Below are 19,311 nucleotides of genomic sequence, written 5' to 3'. Positions count from 1 at the left end.
TGAGGCTCAATTGAAAACAAAACATATTAATCAATTTATATTTTTTCAATGCATCAGTTGGTGTATTGCTCATTGATGAATTAAAACAAGTAATTTATTATGAATGAATATGTAATTATTCTCCAAAACAATACAATATACATGATACAAAAATGTATTTACTGACTTAAAACTGAAACTAAAACAGAAAATAATACATTTAATTCTGTGTGATGGGTTTTCTAACCCAGTGTGCTTTTGATCGTGTTTTTTGATAAAAAACACAAAAAAAGAGTCACAAAAGCCTTTTTCTAATTGAGTAGATTTAATCTGTTAATCTAACAAAAGATTTGATCATTTAAAAAAAGACAATGTGACTTGATGTCTGAATTACGTCACATTCTTTGCAGCCTTTTTTTTTACTTTAAATGATTTCATCCAGAAGACGAACAATAAGCACGTTGACGTTAAATAAAAAGCAGCTCTTAAATCTCACAGCGAATGTTTTCGCAGAATCCTTTGCTGCTCTCTAATGCATCGCAATAATTAGTGCTAAATAAAAGACGTTCAATATAATATATAATATATATTAAGTTTTTCTGAGAAATGAATTGAAAACGGCTGAAAATGATTTTCATTATTGTCTAAACTGAATGGTGATTAATTGTTCATAAATTTATAAAAATAGATAACACAATAATATAAGTCGCTCTTTAAATTAACAATATAAAACTGACAATTTCAGGTGTGGCTAAAAGCGTTGGCGTGTCTCTTTAAATGTTTTTATGATGTTCAGACACAGCGAGGGTCTGTACAACATCAGCTGCCCCTGTTGCCTCATGGGGAACGAGGGGGGGTCTATTAGAGCCTGAAGGCCTGCAGAGGACAAACACATAGGTTATACCTGCTGTATGTATGTAACATTTAGGTAATGGCTGCTATATTTGGGTATTGTCATTTTTCTTCTTGTTTCTTTAATACTGTTGAAGTTTATTTGTTTGTTTTAGATCTTTGTTTGACATTTCATTTTTTGTTAATTTATTTTTGTCATTTTAATTTTACAAAAATACATGTGTTTAATTATGTTGATATTAGGTTAGCTTTGTTTACTTATTCTTTTTTTATTTGTCTAAACTTTAATTATTTTTCTTTTTAATAATTTTGCTGTTTTTCTTTTTAAATGTGTTCATTTTATTTGGTTCCACTACTTTTTAAAGTCTATTTATTCTTGAAAAGCGTAATTGTCTTTCAAGATTTTTGTTCATTTCATTGTTTATTATTCTTCTTTATTCTTGTTCTCTGGTGAATCATTTATGTTTCATATTTCTCTCCAGTTTTGAGTAATTTTGAATTTTAAAAATTTCTTGTAACTGTATTAAGATTTGTATTTAATCACTTTCTATAGTTTATTCTTTTGGTTATAATCTTATTTATTTAACACCAGAATATCTAAAACGTGTAATAAAAGCTATTTAAAAAACAAAGCAAAATGTGATAAACCAGCTGTTTTTTTCCAGAATTAATTCGTAAAATGACACAAAAGAGGATGTTTCTTTGGATATTTACATTAAATGATCGAGAAGAAGAAGGTTTTTATATAAATAGATGATGAAGTCATTCCTCCACATTCTCCCCTTCGCAGTCAATGCCAATGAAATTAGCTTCACATTAAAGCAGACAATTTGACCTTTGACCCCCCCCATTCACACAGATAATCGTTTGGAGCCGAACCAAACCATCTGGCAGAAATACACACACACACACACACACACACACACACACACACACACACACACACACACACACATCCCCCCCCCCCCCTCACACACACACACACACACACACACACACACCCCATCTCCCCCTTGGGGCTCCATCAACACATCAATCAGCACACAGACAGGAATATAAATGGACTCCTTTATCTCAGCTGAACACACACACAGACACACGCACTCACACACACAGACACACTGAATTCATATTTTCATGTTTTTTCTTTGTCTGAGATTATTGATTTAATATTGAGCTCTTCATATTGCAGCATGATATTCAGATTAGTTTATGAACTTCATGGAAGCACCATAAAGAATGAAAGCATACAAAATTTAAATAATGATGAATAATCAATAATGCAATTTGCATAATATATAACTCATTAATTGAACGTGGTTTTATTTTGTTATTAGTGAGATACCTTCACTTATACATATTTTAAGTATTTACAAATACTCTTACACACAAACACACACACACCAGCTTGTTTCTTTTTTCTCATTGGGATCATCAGCTCCATCACACTTCCTGCCAACTGAATTTCTCACACCCAATAAATAAATATATTAATAAATATATTATTAATATATTAAATATTAACATTGAACTGATGGACCGGGCCGATCATTAAACATAATTCAAGTCTGCCTCTTTTTACCCTAACATAGTTCAACAGAAAGAATAAACCACCTGATCAATAATAATAGTATATATTATCGTTATCACATGCTGAGCCGAGCGATTACACCTTTATGTGTCTAGCAAAGGTTTTTAATTTATTTCGCTTACTGTAGCAACAAGGTCACACTTTACCGCGTACAATGTCGTCTCTGCACATTGGGAGCATCTAGTAACGCTGAAGTGAAGCCACATTAAAGAGGATTAAGGAAAAACACACTCATACATTTATCAATTCGACTCTTTGGGAGAAAAGAAACAAACCTCTTCACACACACACACAGACACACACAGTGTGTAGAACCCTGTTAGTACATGTGATGATTTATGTATGTGGGAGAGGCTTAATAATGAGAGAATACAAGTTTCTCTCAATATGTCCATTCACTGAATATCCAACACAACAAGTTAGCTTGTAACATGGTTGTTGCCAGGGAAACGCACAGAATATTACAATTTGATGTTTTTAAACATTAAACCTGCTTGAGTTTCACAAATAATCATTTAAAATCAAATACTCTGATTGATGGAATTCTGATTTATTGGACTTTAACAGCAAGAAGTCATTAAAAAGATGTACACAAATGTTTAAGAAAATATATTACCAAATACTTTAACAGTTAATAAAAATAACTTGTCCTGTTTCAGCCTCAAAACTAAACATATAAATAAGAAGGCTGTGATCCAGCAGCTCCACACATTTATCTCCAAACTGCTTTTGTCAAGAAAAAATCTGTTAAACAGAAAAAAAACATTACAATGAAAAAGTAAAGACGGGTTTAGGCAGCTGAGTGCAACAAAATACTAACAAGAGTCTTCTTCTCACTGAGATCTCCAGAAGAACATGAAGGAGACAAATCACATTCAACTCTTAAATTATCCATCGGAAAAGGAGCTTCATAAAATATCCAAACTGCAGGAAATGCTGCTTCAAGTCAGTGTGGAAACGCTCATTTTTAAAATCCACTGTTTGATGTAAAAAATACAAAGAAGCCTCAAAAGATAGAATCAATACATTCCTTCGTAAATCCTATTTGGTATTCCTGAAAATGGTTCCATATTTCTTGGATTTTGGAGGTTCATGGTTTGTTTGTCCAGTTTGTTCCAAAACCACAAAGCTTCCCCACTGTAACACGGTGGAGAAAAGGAGTTTCTGGATTTTATATGGTTGTGTTTATTGTTATTATTATTAAAGCCACTGTGAGGATTTAAAGGACATAAGTGTTTTTGAAGAGTTTAATTTGCAGCACTTTTAAGGGACAAAAGCATTTATTTAAAAAAAAATATAAATGTTACAGGAATAAAGTTGTATTTTAATCATATTTAACATGCTAATTTAAAAGAATTCCGTAGCAATTTGAAGAGAAAGGGCTTAATTTTTATATCTAGAATGAGGTCACATTTTTAAATAGGAGTAGGAGAAGAAGTTGTGATATTTATGATCTCTTATTAGAAAAAATACCTTTAATGAATTCCTTTAATAAAATAATGTTCTTTTCAAAACACTTTGTGTTCAACAAGACTTATATTTTGACGTTATTCTCAGAATCTGTGTATTGCCTGTGACAGTGGCTCTAATAATGTTAATTTCAGGTGTTTCTAAAGAGGCCGATTAAAGAAAACACAACATGGTTTTGTTTAGTTTAGCCTGTTGTAATTTAATTTAATTTCTTCCCGTCGACTGTGATCATCTTGAGAGACGGGAGCTTGTTCGTCAGTCAGCAGTGTTTTAGAAAACTAGAACTTCCCAGTGATCAAGGTCAGAAAACACCATTGAGTCTGGTGAATGGCCTCCGGCATCTGGAGTTTAGCTCCAGAAGCCTTGAAGCTTCAGTCTCTCCACGTTAGCACGTTAGCATGTCTGTCTTCCCAGAGTGGGGTCGTAGAAGCAGTCCTCGTTGATCATGGAGGTCATGCTCTGAACGCTGAAGTCTCTCTCCATGAAGCCACCAAGGTCCAGGACCTCTCCTCCTGGACACCGTCTCAGACTGGAGCTCCCCCTCTGCTCCTGGCTCCTCCGGTGCTCCGCCTCCTGCTCGGTGAAGTTCAGCCTCTGCAGCTGGGCCTCCAGCTCGCCGGTGAGGGATCGGAGTCTGGTCCTCTTCCCCGCCAGGTCGGCGGCGGCTCGGCTGGGCAGCAGAGGCTCCGAGCAGGTCTCCTCCGCCCGACGAGGAGGCGTCCTCCTCTGCTGCCGCCTCCTCCATGAGCTGCTCCTCTCGGCCGGCGGCGGCCTGGTCCTCCTCACGGAGCCGGTCGGCGCTCGGTCTCTGAGGAGCGAGCGCAGAGCTTGAAGAACGCTGGCCTTCGTCTCCAAACCGCTGGAATGCAACAACACTTTATTCATCACAACATCATAATACATCAGGGAACAGAAAGACGTCTTCAAATGTCTTTGTTTGTCCAGTAAAATATTTGGGTGGCAGAAAACAAACCAGAAGACGATTAACTGACTAATCTAAACAATCAAATCTTAAACCTCATCATTTCAAAGAGAGAGATGGTCCTTACAAAGATAGAAAAACAAGAACACAAACACGCACTACAATGAAATGTTTCATCTTGGATCATTGATCATAATCCTGAGGAGCTGTGAGGATTACAGGACTGCTCATCCACCTGGGCTCTGATCAGGGCCCATTGATCAGAACTCATTGATCAGGACTTATTTGTCATCAGGACTTGATTGATCAGGGTTCCACGTACCTGCTGCAGAGTTGGAACACTGTCTCCGGTCGTCCTTCCACCTCCGAGCGGCTGTGGACCAGCTCCCACACGCACTGATCCTCCGAGCCTGTAAAACACGGGTCGAGTAGGGTTAGGGTATCGGTGTGCGTGGCGCCCAGCAGGGGCATTTGAGAGTGTGTGATTGGTCGCTGACCTGTGATGCCCGCTGGTCTGACCTGAACCGCTGACACGGGGATCAACCAGCGGAACCTGAAGGGGTCCAGGTCGGCTGGGCGGGCGGCGGTCTGTCCGACACATCAGAGGAAAACAATCAGGTATCAAAATGTAAGATAATAGAAACATAACTTTACTCAGGAGATTATGAAGATGAAACCTCTGGTTCTGTGAAACAGTTTCATCCACCATGTGATTTCACACAGAAGCTTCTGATGGGAACCAAATGATCAGGTTCAGGTGTCAACAAAACCTTCTTCTCAGAGACTCACCATCCTCTTCTTCAGCTTGCCGCTCTCTCGGTAAACCAGGACGACGGCCCGTCTGAACACTGAGGACACAAACAACATGGCATGTGACTCTCAGCACGTCCCCGCTGGCCTGGCGGCGTATGATCAGGGTCGTGACCCCGACCGGGGTCGTGACCTACCAAACAGAGTGAGCTCTGGCTCCTTCCTCAACCGACGGAGACTGGGCAGTGGGTTCAGCCACACCACCGACGAGTGGACCAGGAACTCTGCCATGGAGATCTCCGTCACCTGTGTGTGTGTGTGTGAGAGGGGAGGGGTTGAGTGATGAGTGCACAGGCAGGTGCTGCTCCATTATGTGTGCGATGAGGTGTGTACGTACCTGTCTGTCAGGTGAGCTGTGCTCTGCAGACAGCTGGTCGAACACGCAGCCAAAGTCCTCGTAGATCTTCTGCATCTCGTTGATGTGAGTCGCCACCTTCTCCATCGCTCTCAGCGCCTCTGAGGGGACGAGCAGGGAAGAACCTCAACACAGGCCTCTCAGGTGAGTGTGTGTACCTGTCAGGTGAGTGTGTGTACCTGTCAGGTGAGTGTGCTCGGGGCTCTCGGGCTCCGTCAGAGACACCAGCTCTCTCAGCAGCAGCGGATACTTCAGGACCCTCTGGACCGGTTTGATCAGGTACGACTCCAGAGAGGACGAGTGCTGATTGGTTGGGTTCCTGGTCTCCAAGAAGAACTTGAAGGCTCCGTCTGTCTTGGCTGTGAAAGCGGAGACCTTAGTCCACAATAAAGTCCAGGTGAATCACCTAAGGTGTGGAGCGTGACGGAGGACCCCTCACCTCTCTCCAGGACCTTCTGCACCTTCAGGTGGTTGGCACAGAAGCCGCTGTAGTGCTTGAAGTGGTCGGCGTAGTAGAGGAACGATCCTCCCAAAGAGAAGAGGAGATGCTTCGAGGGAGAAAGAGAGACACCTTTAAATGGGGAGTTTGGTTGAACCCAGCGGAACACCTGCTGACCTCCACCTCCTTCACCTTGAACTCTCCAGGTGTTTCCAGGTGGCCAAAGTCGGGGCAGGAGTCGATCCTCTCCTCCAGCGTCTGAAGGAAAACTCTCTGGAAGTCCAACATCTCTGGCAGGCTTCCAAACAATGCCTCCATCTGAGGGGTGGAGGGGAGTGTGGGGAGGGGGGGGGGGGGGGGGGGGCGCAGTCAGAGACACCAACAACAACAACGACAGGAATGCCTCGTCCCCTCAACAGGTGTCTGTGTGTTTGTACCTCTGCTTTACTGAGGAAGTTCTCCTTCTGCAGCGGACTCAGGTAGACCTCAAAGAGACGGACCAGATCCTGATGGGGACACAAGTTCAGCTCTCAGTATCAAAGTATTACTACCAGTCTCAGAAGTACTAGTATCAGTACCAGTCTCAGAAGTACTAGTATCATAGTATTACTACCAGTCCCAGTAGTACTAGTATCATGGTATTACTACCACTATGAGAAGTACTAGTATCATAGTATTAGTACCAGTCTTAGAAGTACTGGTATCATGGTATTACTACCACTCTTCGTAGCACTGCAGTATTGCTGTAGTACTCTTACAGCAGCAGTACTCAGTAGGAGTACTCGTAGCAGTACTTACCTTGACGTAGGACTTCTCCGTGTCGACCAGTTCCTGGATGACTTTACGCAGACGCTGACACACGCTCAGGTGGGCGGGGCTTGGAGGCTTCAAGACGGCGTCTCGGCCGTACGGGTTCCTGGGAAGGTCGGCCTCCGCAGATCGACCTTCTGGGGAAGTTTGGTAGAGGTCGTGATCCCGCTCTACGCTCTGAGGACAAAGCGAAATCACGGTCCATGAAGGTTTTCTAGTACTCCTCTTCATGCTCAGACTGTTTGGATCATGAAGTACATCAGAAGAAACAACTCAACGCCCACATGTACCACATGTGGAGGGGTCAGTGAATGCACCACGAAACAGTAGCAAACTTTCAGGGAGCAAAACTGAGTCTGATTATAAGTATAAGTTACATTTGTAAATATGAATTACAAAAAGAAAAAACATCAAGAAAACAAGAAAAACGTTGAGGTACTTCAGGGGAGATGCACAAAAAATATGTGGACTGTTCAACATAGTAGTATTAAATCATCAATATTAGTTCCAGAAGGGTAGTATTATTATGGTATTACTTCATCAGTATTAGTTATAGTAATATCACTTCTATCTATCTATCTTGCTGAAGTAGTAGTACTGCAGTAGTATCAATTGTAGTAGTATCACTATAATACTAGGAAAGATGAGTACTAATACCAGATTGGAGTGATACTCTCATCCAAATAAACCTAAAGTACCTGCTGGTAGTACTACTTAATGTATAAAAATATAACTCAATGTATTTGTTGGTAATATTGTGTATTATTATTAATCCGTAGGGTAAGTAAAGAGTCGAATAACTTCAGATTCAGCGGAGAAGTAAAAAGTAACCTGAAAATACTCAAGATAAGTACAAGTATCTCCTTCTAGTACTACAGTACAGTACTACAGTTTACCAGGACAAGGCCACGGGCCGGCTGCTGGCAGCTCAGACAGCACCTCACCGCCGCCTCCTCCACCTCCTCCAACTCCTCCACCACCTCCTCCTCCAGCGCCTCCTCGTCCTCCTCCGGCGGCAGCACCCAGCACAGGGCGCCCATGGTCCGGCAGCAGGAGGTCGGGGAGGAGGCCTCGGCCGGGGTCAAAGGTCGCCCCCCGCAGCCATTTAGCAGCAACATCTAGGACTCGTCTCCCTTAGGACCAGCGGACGACTCTAATCCTCCTCGGGAGGAGGAGTAAACCCGGATTACCTGGTCACGGGGTCACGTGACGCCCGTCAGGTGACGTCTGAGCGTAACGCAGCTCAAGGGGATTGTGGGAAAGGATGTCTGCAGGTGAGGAGGCTCACCTACTGACACTATTATTAATAATAATATTATTCCTGCATTATATCTATGATATATAAATACATTTAAAAAAAAACTTTTAAATGAAAACAAATAAAAACAAATATTTAAGAATATATATATAGATTAGATAAAAAACAACAATTTTTGTCAATAATGAAAGAGTGAGAATATTTTAGCAGGAAGCAACAAAAATTTAACACATTTATTGAGTAATTTGTTTACTTATGTTTCTATTTTGCAGCTTCTTTCCTCTGAAGTCTGAAGCAGTTTATCGTGAATCCAAATCTGTTCATTCTGCCAAATATCGCAAATCTTATTCAAAGAACTCTGAATGATTCTGCGAACAGCCACAACAAACACAAGCTGCCTCAAAATAAAACATAGCTCCCCCTTCAAAATAGAGCACAGCTCTGGAGACAAACAGACGAAGAGGTGAAGCTCACCTGTCTTTGCAGCTTGCCATCACAAACAGGAAGCGGGAAGCCGTCTGTAATATCAAAATTCTTATTAATGTACAAAGAACACATTCTGGTCCTCAACCTTCTCTCAGAGGTGATCTCTGTGCATTCTACATTAAATACACAAACGTTCACTCACTGAGCTTGTTACACTCACAGCTCTAAAGGAAGTTTTACCCACAATCCCCCGGGGTTGCAGCTTCTGCACTGAACAGCAACTAGCCTTCACAATAAAAGCCTTTCCTTGCTAACTAAATGCTCCTGTGGGAGCTGCAGTCAAGTTCAGGTCCTGTAGGCTTAACAAGGACTATGAGATTGTTGACATTAACACTTTAAGTGATATGAACCTGGATCTGTGGCTGTCGTATCAGTGCTGGTCCAGTTCTGGAGGTCTGGGGGGGGCGGAGGGAGCGGGGGGGACGGGCTCCAGGAAAGGTCAGCGGGCTCCTGGTCCCTCTGGAGGAGCAGCTGGAGCTTCTGGTGGCTGAAGATACTCTGCATGAGGTCCAGGTCCAGCCCGGACACACCGGCACCGTTCACCGCCAGGACCTGGTCTCCTGCCCTGAGGCCTGATGGGAAATCACATTACAAAAAAACAACATGAAGAAGAAGGCGGAAGAGGAGAAGGCAGAGGAGGAAGTGGAGGAGAAGAAGAAGGGGGAGGAGGAAGAGATGAAGAAGGCAGAGGAGGAGGAAAAGGCGGAGGAGGAGAAGAAGAAGGAGATGAAGAAGGCGGAGGATGACATGAAGAAGGCAGAGGAGGAGGAGCTGAAGAAGGCAGAGAAAGAGGAGGAGGAGGAGATGAAGAGGGGAGAGGAAGAGGAAGAGGAGGAGGAGAAGGAAGAGGAAGAGGAGATGAAGAAGCCAGAGAAGGAGGAGAAGGAGGAGATGAAGAAGGCAGAGGAGCCTCTCACCCTCTTGGGCCGACTGTCCCAGCGGGTCGACCTCGCTGACGTAGACGAGACTTTTCCCATCTCCGTCCACGTGTCCCGTCACAGCGAAACCTGATCGATCACATTCATTGATTATCAGCGACACCCAAACGAGCTGCTGGTACAAAAGATTCACTGAATTAAAGAGGAGAGTTTTCTAAAGACGACAGAACCTGCTCCGCCACATGTAGTATTTTACACATTATTTTGTTTAGTATTTTATTGATATTTTCTCACCAAAGTCTTTGGCGGCGGGTCGACAGATGTTCAGAGTGAAAACACCTGGAGGCTGCAGCTCATCCCACACCTAAAGAAGGGGAGGAGACAATGAGTTCAGGTGCACGTGAAGGAGGGACGATGAGTTCAGGTGCACATTTGAAAGGTGCCGATTCATATTATTGATCCTTTACGACTCAAACTGACGTCTCTCAGTTGTTTTGTTAATCTGAAATCATCGTAGAACAAAAACATAAACGTAGCAGATTTTCATATTTAAGAAGCTTGACGAGAATTCTGAAGCGATTTATCCATTCAACATTGAAAATTATTGCTGGATCAATTCATCCATTTACTGTTGCAAATTAAATCCTAGCCTTATCTTTAAACCCACAATTGTGAGTTCTTATTGTTGATTCTATTATTCGTATTATCCGCTTTAAAGCTGCGTCAGTGAACGCACCTGCAGGGCGGCCGGGCGACCAGCAGGGGGCGCCGCCTCCGTCTGCTCTTTTCTCTGTAGGAGGAAACACATTTTATTAGTTATTAACTGAAGGTTCAGTTCAACACCTGCATCAAGTACAAATGAAAACACTTTTATTTGCGAGTTTATTTGCCCAAAGCAAATAAAACAAGAAGAGATGTAAAAAACAATGTGATTAAAAATGTAGCAATGAAAAAAAAAATGAATGAATGATTAAAACAGATTTGAAATGACAGCATTAAAACATGAAAACTAAAAAATGAAGAACCAAAAATCAAACTTTCTGCCGAGTATTTGAACGCACCAACAGACACGAGTTTTAACGCCAAGTCTGAAAGGCCGAGGAGGAGGACGAGGAGGAGGAGGAGGAAATATGATAAAGAGTCAGAGCGATGAGAACAAAAACAGAAAAGCTGTAAATGAAAAGCAGAAATAAGGGGAACCAGCAGGAGGCCGCAGGAGGCGTCACGTTGAGAGGAAGGAGGTCAAAAGAGGAGCAGAGGAGAAGAAGAGGAGGTCATGTGGAGAGGAGGTGGGGGAGTCACATTCTGCCTCTTCACAGGGTTAGCAGCGACGGACAAAGGAATTCTGGGCGAATAAAAGGCTGTGAGACCTTTTAATCCTCCTCCTCCTCCTCCTCCTCCTCCTCCTCCTCTCAGTTCAGCAGGCTGCTATGAAACATCTGTCTCTCTAAACAAACACTTGCTCTTCTCCTCCACTATGTTATAAAATAACAAAAATGTTGATATTTCATTAAATAAACAGGAAATCGTTCAGAAAGATGTAACACACACACACACACACACACACACACACGCTGAGAAGTAATCACTCAGGAACAAACAAAAAATAACACAATCTTTATTTTAAAAGATCCGTCGAGGAAAAAAAACAACAAACTGATTCTAAACCCTGTTTCCCAAATCAAATCCAAATTTAGCCCCAAGGCATCATGGGTAAAAAGAAATGAGGGGGTGAACTGAGCTGAAATTACAGGTTTGCTGCAGCGGGAGATGTAATCAGAGCGAGTCAGTCTGCAGGCTGGAGACATCGACACTTCTCACGAGGAAGCACTTCTCCTCTTCATCTGCTTTTAATTGAAATAAGAACCTACATCTATATGATATATATATATATATATATACATATATCTTCTATATATAGAGGTCCACATGTTCCCCAGGGACCCCGAGGACCGGCTCGGCCACCGAGATCGGACCTCTGGGGTCTGCGAGCTGTTCTTTTAAAAACAAGCTGAAGGATTCTCTGACCGGCGACGTTGTGCTCACCGAGCTCTCTGATTGGCCGGTTTTTAGCAGAATGAAGGAAGCTTGGGCTGAAGGTTATTCCCCCGTAGTGTCACCAGAGAACACGGGATGCTGCCCTCAAAACACGAAGATAAAATAAACCAGAGACGCCCCTCCTCCTCCGGCCCCCTGTTTACCAGGAGGGAGGGGGGCCTTAGGAGCAGAGCATGATGGGAACTTCAGAGGAGCCAAAAATCTAACTGAGACTAACACTAGGGGTGGGGGGTTACCTGCAACTTAGAGAGTCTGGCGTCCCGGCAGCGTCTCTTCAGTCCGTCCAGAACCCTCAGAGAGGACGGCCCCCCGCCCCCCCTCCTGCAGGTCGCCTCGTCTCTGCTGCACACCTGAGGACACGAGACGAATCAGCACACGAGTCTGGAGGGGCTGCTGTCTGCTGGGGGGAGAGGTGGGGGGGGAGGGGGGGGGGGGTCGTCTTACCAGAGCGTGGAAGGACGACACGGAGAAGACACCAAGGCGTCCCAGCATGCACTTGGAGGGCCGGCTGGCCACGGCGAGGAGGCTCTTGGGGTTGGGCAGCTCGCCGCCCTGCAGGCTGCTCAGATAGCAGCGCAGCCGGAACAGATCCAGGTTCAGTTTCTCCAGGTTCTGGTCCCACTGCTGGATCTGAGCCGGTCATAGATTCATCTATTATTACTTATCATGGTCATACATACATCTATTATTACAGATAGATGAAGGAATTGAACCCGTCACCTCCTGGCAGCAACTGACCTGGCTCTCCACGGCCCTCCTGCTCCTCGTCTCCTTGATGACGGACAGCTGCAGCTCCGCCATCTTCTTCATCTTCCCGTCCATGTCGATGCTGTGCAGCAGCGAGCGGCAGCGGCAGCGCAGGAGGCGCAACGTGTCCTCCTTCCCCTGACGCCTCGCCAACAAGGAGGCGCTCGCCGAGTGGAGCGCCGTCACCCAGTTCTCCAGGTCGGTCTGGTTGGTGGCCTGGAGGAACAAGAGAAGGAGGAACAAGAGGAGGAGGAGGAAAGAAAAGAAGGAGGAGGAACAAGAGGGAGATGAGGAGGAGGAGGTCTTGAATGTCTTGTTTCTGAGCTGGTAAAAAGAGGCTCGCTGGGGAAACAGAAAGTGTGTTGAATCTATTTATTGATGACTGATATTATTATTACTATTATATAACTGTTCACATGTGCATTTAAAACCTAGAAGTAAAATAGTGGAAGTATTGATTGATCGGTCAAATGTTCCCTGTGTACCTGCTGAGTCTTAATATATGTAGAATATAATACATCATACAGGAACTGGCGCTTTGCGGTGGTGCGTTAAGGGGCCGCTGACAGTGGGGATAAAGAGCGTCCTCCTAACCTGGAGCAGGTAGACGTCTCCGTGCGCGTTGCTCAGGCAGAAGACGTGCTCTCTCCTCGGGTGCTCGGGCGCCGACTGCACCAGGCCGTCGGCCGCCGGCAGGAAGAAGCAAGGAGGAAGCTCCTGCTCGGCGCCGCCCCCCCGCCCGTACGACTGGTAGAACAGCAGAGAGCAGCCTGAGGAGACAGAAGCACTGTGACCTTTGACTTCGCCTTTATTCGGGTCATTAACGATATTATTATCACAGATTCATATGTAATATTTCTGTCCATCAGTATGCGACTCACTTCCTCAGGCCCCTACTTTACCCACAATGCACCTGTGGGTACACTTTCCCTGTTAAATCATTCTTCATATCATTTTCTGCTTCATCTTTTCTAATAATTGAAATCATTTAGGTTCTTGTAGTTACCATATATATTTACTTTTAGTTATTAACTGGGCAAAAACGTTATCTTTATTTTCACAGAATACAACTTTTTTTAGCTTAAGTTTGTTTTATATGTTTTAATTTGCAAGTTAAGTTAGTTAAGTGTTGAAGTTTTTAAGGAATGAAGTTTTGAAGTTATGTGTTTAAGGTGTAAGTGAAGTGTTGACGTGATGAGGTGTATTTACAGGTGTGTGTTAAGGTGTGGAGGCTGCAGCTGCTCCTCCAGGTGGAGGTCGTACCTCTCAGAGTGACCCAGTACTGTCTCCACCTGCGGCGAGCCACCAGCTCCAGCTTCCTGTCTCTGCTGACGCTGATGAGAGCTTTGAAGGAGAGCCACCCGGCCCGCCGCACCGCGCCCTGCTCCTCCTCCATCAGGTCAAGCTGCTGGCCCCTTCCCACCTCCTCGTCTTCCTCCATCTCCTCCTCATCCTCATTATCCTCCTCCTCCGACGGCTCCGTCCGCTCTGCCGTGCTGCTGCAGACTGTCTGCAGCTCCTGCATGAAGCTTTCGTAGACGTTTTGCCGCTGGACCTCACTGCTCTGGTTCTGGGTCAGGCTGTTTGAGGAGCCACAGCGCAAGGATGGGAACTGGTTCTGGTTCAGGTTCTGGTTTAGGGTGAGGAGAGGGTTGGATGCCCACAAGGTAGTGCAGTCCGGCCGGTCGATGCAGACGTCGGCGGTTTGGCTGCCGTTTGGCTCCTGTGGACGAAATACCCTTAAACTTATTGATAAAATAAATAATAATATTATTATGAATTATTATTATTACTGTAAATTAAACACAAACACTTACTGAGTAGTTTTATTAAGTAGTTTTATTACTATTTATAAGTACAATGAATATTTTAAACCTTGTCATGATTATACGACAAACATTGAGCTTTGTTTTTCCCATTAAAATCGATCGCATCCTGTCACCTGATGATCATGTGACTCACCTGGATCCGCCTCTTCTTCCTGCTCAGACTTCCTGTCCAGTCGCTGATTCGTCTGATTCGGCTCTTCAGGAAGTCTTTGCGGCTGGGTAAGGTCACTGAAGAGTAACGCTGCTCCGCGACGCCTCCTCCTGACCCCTCCTTCTCTTGGATGACATCATCCAGCAGCAGCAGGGGCGCCGAGGAGCCGGTGGTCGGCCGTGGCGTGGTGTCGGGTGCAGTGGGGAAGGAGGGCAGTGCGTTGTGGTAGACGCTGTCCGGCGAGGCCATGCTGAAGTCCGTCAGGTCGGCCTGGAGGATCACCGAGTCTCCGATGCCGCTGTCCTCCGTTCGCCCGGAGGAGCAGGTGTTGTAATCGGCGGCAAGGGCCGCGAAGTCGCCGTTGTCGGCGGAGGAGGAGGAGCCGGGTGAGAGGTCCACCTGGGCTGAGAAAACCGTGTTGTATCCGCTGCTGGTGCCGATGGCGGCGGCGGCGGTCTCCTCGGTGAACCGGTTGGCTGCGAACACGTTGTCGGCCAGCTCCCCGGCGGCGCCCCACGGCGAGTCGTACCAGGAGCCGTCGGAGCTGAGCGAGCTGCCTTTGCTGGTGCGGAGCGATGGTTCGGTGGCGGCGGCGGTGACGGCGGCTGGTAGGGCGGGGGGGCCCCGAGGCTCTACAGGGACTCCCCTAGTGTTGGTGAACTCCACCCTCATTCTGCCGTCTTTGCAGAGCAGCACCTTCGGGCTGCCGCCGCTCTCCACGGGGGTCTGCTCGGCGCCGCCCTCCACGAGGCCAAACGGGCTCCCTCTGACCAACCTCTGAGGAGATCCCGCTCCTCCTCCGGTGGCTTTGGGCGCGTGTTCATAACGCCAGGAGGTGCACGGGGGGGCGGCAGCGGCACTCTTGTTCGGGTGGCTCCTCCCCCTGCTCCTGCTGCCGCCCCCCTGGTTGCTCCTCCACCAGCCGCGAGCTGACGGCGCCTCCTCCCTCCTGGAGGAGAACCTGATCGTTGAGGAGGACTTGGGAGCAGGGACGAAGCTGCTGTGACTGTCTGTGTTTCCCATGGCAACCTGAAGGAGGACAGACGGAGGTCTCGGGTTACTAATAATATAGTCATACACCACAACATACACTACAACACACACAACAACATACACAACAACATACACAGCAACATACAACACATACTGTACATACACCACAACATACACTACAACACACACAACAACATACACCACAACATACACAACAACATACACCATATACTGTACATACACCACAACATACACAACATACACCACATACTGTACATACACCACAACATACACCACAACACATACCACAACATACACTACAACACACAAAACAACATACACCACAACATACACAGCAACATACACCATATACTGTACATACACCACAACATACACCACATAAAACATACACCACAACACACACAAAAACATACACCACATACTGTACATACACCACAACATACACCACATACACCACATAAAACATACACCACAACATACACTGCAACACACACAACAACATACACCACATACTGTACATACACCACAACATACACCACATACACCACATAAAACATACACCACAACATACACTACAACACACAAAAATATACACCTTATACTGTACATACACCACCACATACACCACACAAAACATACACCCCAACATACACTGCAACACACACCACAATACACACAACAACACACACACAACATACACAACAACATACAACACATACTGTACATACACCACAACACACACAACAACATACACCACATACTGTATACAACAACATATAGCACAACATACACCACGAGGTTAATGAAGAAACTATAAACAGTATAAAACTACTTCATGAGGCTTCATCAAAACAGATGTAAAGTGTTTTTTTAACTTTAGCACCTAGCTGACTTAGCTTCAGCTTAGCACGAAAGCTAGCTTGAATTTAAACTACTGCGTCATTTTAAAGTCAGTCTAGTGAGTTTAGTTAAAATACAGCCTGCAGTTAGTTAGCATTCAAGCTTTGTTGTGCTAGCTTAAAGTTAACATGTTGCATGTTAACTTTAGTTACGTTAAAATTAAAGTTAATTTAAATTGAAAATACAGCTTAAATTTTTTTTAAAAGCTTGAAATGAGTTGAAACTAGTAGTAGCTTCTTACAATGAAAACATACATAAATTATATAAATAGTATAATTTAGATTTAAACTTGAGTTAAAGTTGAAATTAACTAGGATTAAACAAGTTTTTTACACAAAACCATTAAATGGAAACATTTAAATGGAAGATCAGTGTGTTTTGTTCCTACTGATTTATTTATTTAGTCAAGTCATTGTGTTTTTCACCCTTTTGTCTCTTTTCTACTAACTTTTACTATGCAACTACTACTACTTCATATATACACTTCTACTACTACTATACCACTACTACTACTTCATATATACACTTCTACTACTACTATGCCACTACTACTACTTCATATATACACTTCTACTACTACTATGCCACTACTACTACTGCATATATACACTTCTACTACTACTATACCACTACTACTACTTCATATATACACTTCTACTACTACTATACCACTACTACTACTTCACATATACACTTCTACTACTACTATACCACTACTACTACTTCATATATACACTTCTACTACTACTATAGTAGTAGTAGTGCTACTACTTCATAGATACACTTCTACACTACTATACCACTAACTACTACTTCTATTTATATACTTCTGCTACTAGTATACCGCTACTACTAATGCTTTACTTCTACTAACATTATACCACTAGTACTACTAGTACTACTAACGTTAATACTATACCACTACTACTACTACTATATTTCTACTACTACTACATCTAGCACTACTACTTGTACTACCACTGCTAATGCACTATATCTACTACTACAACATGTACTCCATGTACTACCACTACTAAGTTTACTAACACTACAACTACATATACTATCTACCACTACTACACTACTATCTACACTACTACACTACTATCTACCACTACTACACTACTATCTACACTACTACACTACTATCTACACTACTACACTACTATCTACACTACTACACTACTATCTACCACTACTACACTACTATCTACCACTACTACACTACTATCTACACTACTACACTACTATCTACACTACTACACTACTATCTACACTACTACACTACTATCTACACTACTACACTACTATCTACACTACTACACTACTATCTACCACTACTACACTACTATCTACACTACTACACTACTATCTACCACTACTACACTACTATCTACACTACTACACTACTATCTACACTACTACACTACTATCTACACTACTACATACATACGGTGAGTAAAGAGTTTTACCGGTTGAGATCTTCAGAGACTCAGCAGCTCCTTCATGTTCTCCCTCTGGTTGCTACTGAAGCTCGGTGTCTCCTCCCTCCTCCTCCCATCTGCTGCGGGAGAACAGAGGGAGGAAGGGAGGAGCTTCATGAGCCGCAACACACACACACACACACTCTTTACTTTTGTATAAACCCTCCTCCTGCTCCTATTCACCTTCTTCCACCTTTTGCTCTTCTCCTCTTTCTCCTTCCATGCTGCTCTTCCTTCTACTACTCCTTCCTCTCCTCCTCCTCCTCCTTCACCTCCTCCTCCATTACATGTCATCCAGCTGAGGCTTGACTTAATAATAATAATAATAAATAAGTGCATTTCAACCATAAGGAAAGAAACTCAGAAGAACAAGAAACAACAAAGTGCAATTTCATCAAATAATCTGATTTACAACTTGCTACAGATAAAAGACATTATAGGTTCAATTTAAGTGCTACAGTTTGTAACGTCTCTCCTCCTTCAACCAGACTTTCCTGCGTCTCCTGTTTACTTTGGCCTTCAGAAAAGTGGAGTCATTTTCTCCGTTTCCTCGATGTCGTGTTTCATGAGGAGCATTTTCGTTTCCATCTTCTCGAGGCAGAAGAGCGTCAGGCGTCGGTGACGTCGGTCCGCTCGGTGACTCCCGGCGGGGCTCGAACCTGCGGCTTCGCTCTTTCACTGACGCCACGGCATCTAAAAGGCTGAGAACCACCGAATCACTTTACAACATCAGGCGTCTCCTGAAGGAGCTCCGAGGCTGCTCCCCTGAGGGGTCAAAGGTCACGGCGGACTTGAAGTCCAGTGTGTTCGGGCGGGGGTACGCCCATAGTGAGAGGTGGGAGCAGAGGAGGAAGGAGGGCAGTAACCACGGCAACACAATGCACCGCCGACCCCAAACGCAACGGTGACCTCTGAACTCCCTCATTAAAACAAAAGGGGAGGAGCCAGGGGGCGCGACAGCTGTAACGCAGAGAAGAAGAAAAGAAAGAAAAAGTGAAGAGAGAGAAGAATGAAAAGAAGAAATAAAAGAAAAAAGAAGAGAGAAAAAGTACAAGGGAGGGAGGGAGAAGAAGAAGAGCAGAATAAGGAGGAGAAGAAGATAAAGAAGGAGGAGGAGAAGTCTTTTAGACCCCTCTTATATCTCTGTCTATATCTGTTATTCTGTTATTCTGCAAAATAATTTTTTCGTTATGAGCAACAGTGTTTTCAAAAACCATAAAAAGGTTTAGGAAACAGGTGGTTGTTGTTGAGTAACGTAACCACAGATGTTATGGAAGT

General features: G+C 44.1%; 1 protein-coding gene across 2 annotated transcripts; it reads right to left on the bottom strand.

Annotated features, from left to right (window-relative positions):
- Nucleotides 1-2,956: 2,956 nt before the first annotated feature.
- LOC120807783 (rho guanine nucleotide exchange factor TIAM2) lies at nt 2,957-18,356 on the bottom strand. 2 transcript variants are annotated; one of them, XM_078093367.1, is made up of 24 exons: nt 18,217-18,356; nt 18,022-18,113; nt 14,618-15,664; nt 13,919-14,378; nt 13,250-13,425; nt 12,629-12,871; nt 12,353-12,538; nt 12,145-12,258; nt 10,587-10,640; nt 10,145-10,214; nt 9,890-9,979; nt 9,323-9,544; nt 8,961-9,004; nt 7,217-7,405; nt 6,856-6,924; nt 6,611-6,736; nt 6,419-6,527; nt 6,159-6,338; nt 5,962-6,080; nt 5,762-5,870; nt 5,604-5,662; nt 5,312-5,402; nt 5,137-5,224; nt 2,957-4,751 (listed from the first exon to the last, which is right to left on the bottom strand). In XM_078093367.1, exons 3-24 carry the CDS (start codon nt 15,656-15,658, stop codon nt 4,286-4,288), a joined length of 4,305 nt encoding a protein of 1,434 aa, XP_077949493.1. In that variant the 5' UTR covers nt 15,659-15,664; nt 18,022-18,113; nt 18,217-18,356; the 3' UTR covers nt 2,957-4,285. The 2 variants fall into 2 exon arrangements, with proteins under 2 accessions (XP_077949493.1, XP_077949494.1); XM_078093368.1 differs by having other exon boundaries at nt 12,647-12,871.
- Nucleotides 18,357-19,311: the final 955 nt, after the last annotated feature.

Source organism: Gasterosteus aculeatus, chromosome 18 (genome assembly GCF_964276395.1).
Source record: "Gasterosteus aculeatus chromosome 18, fGasAcu3.hap1.1, whole genome shotgun sequence".
Lineage (NCBI taxonomy): Eukaryota > Metazoa > Chordata > Actinopteri > Perciformes > Gasterosteidae > Gasterosteus > Gasterosteus aculeatus.
The sequence above is the reverse complement of the archived record's forward strand: the minus strand, read 5'-3'. Positions and strand labels throughout refer to the sequence as shown.

Excerpts from the sequence above, each read along its gene's own strand:
- LOC120807783 (XM_078093367.1), bottom strand. The coding sequence starts at position 15,658 with ATGGGAAACACAGACAGTCACAGCAGCTTCGTCCCTGCTCCCAAGTCC. Across the intron at positions 9,005-9,322 it reads TACGACAGCCACAGATCCAG|ACGGCTTCCCGCTTCCTGTT; the intron begins GTTCATATCACT and ends TTGATATTACAG. Across the intron at positions 6,081-6,158 it reads CGAGCACACTCACCTGACAG|AGGCGCTGAGAGCGATGGAG; the intron begins GTACACACACTC and ends TCGTCCCCTCAG.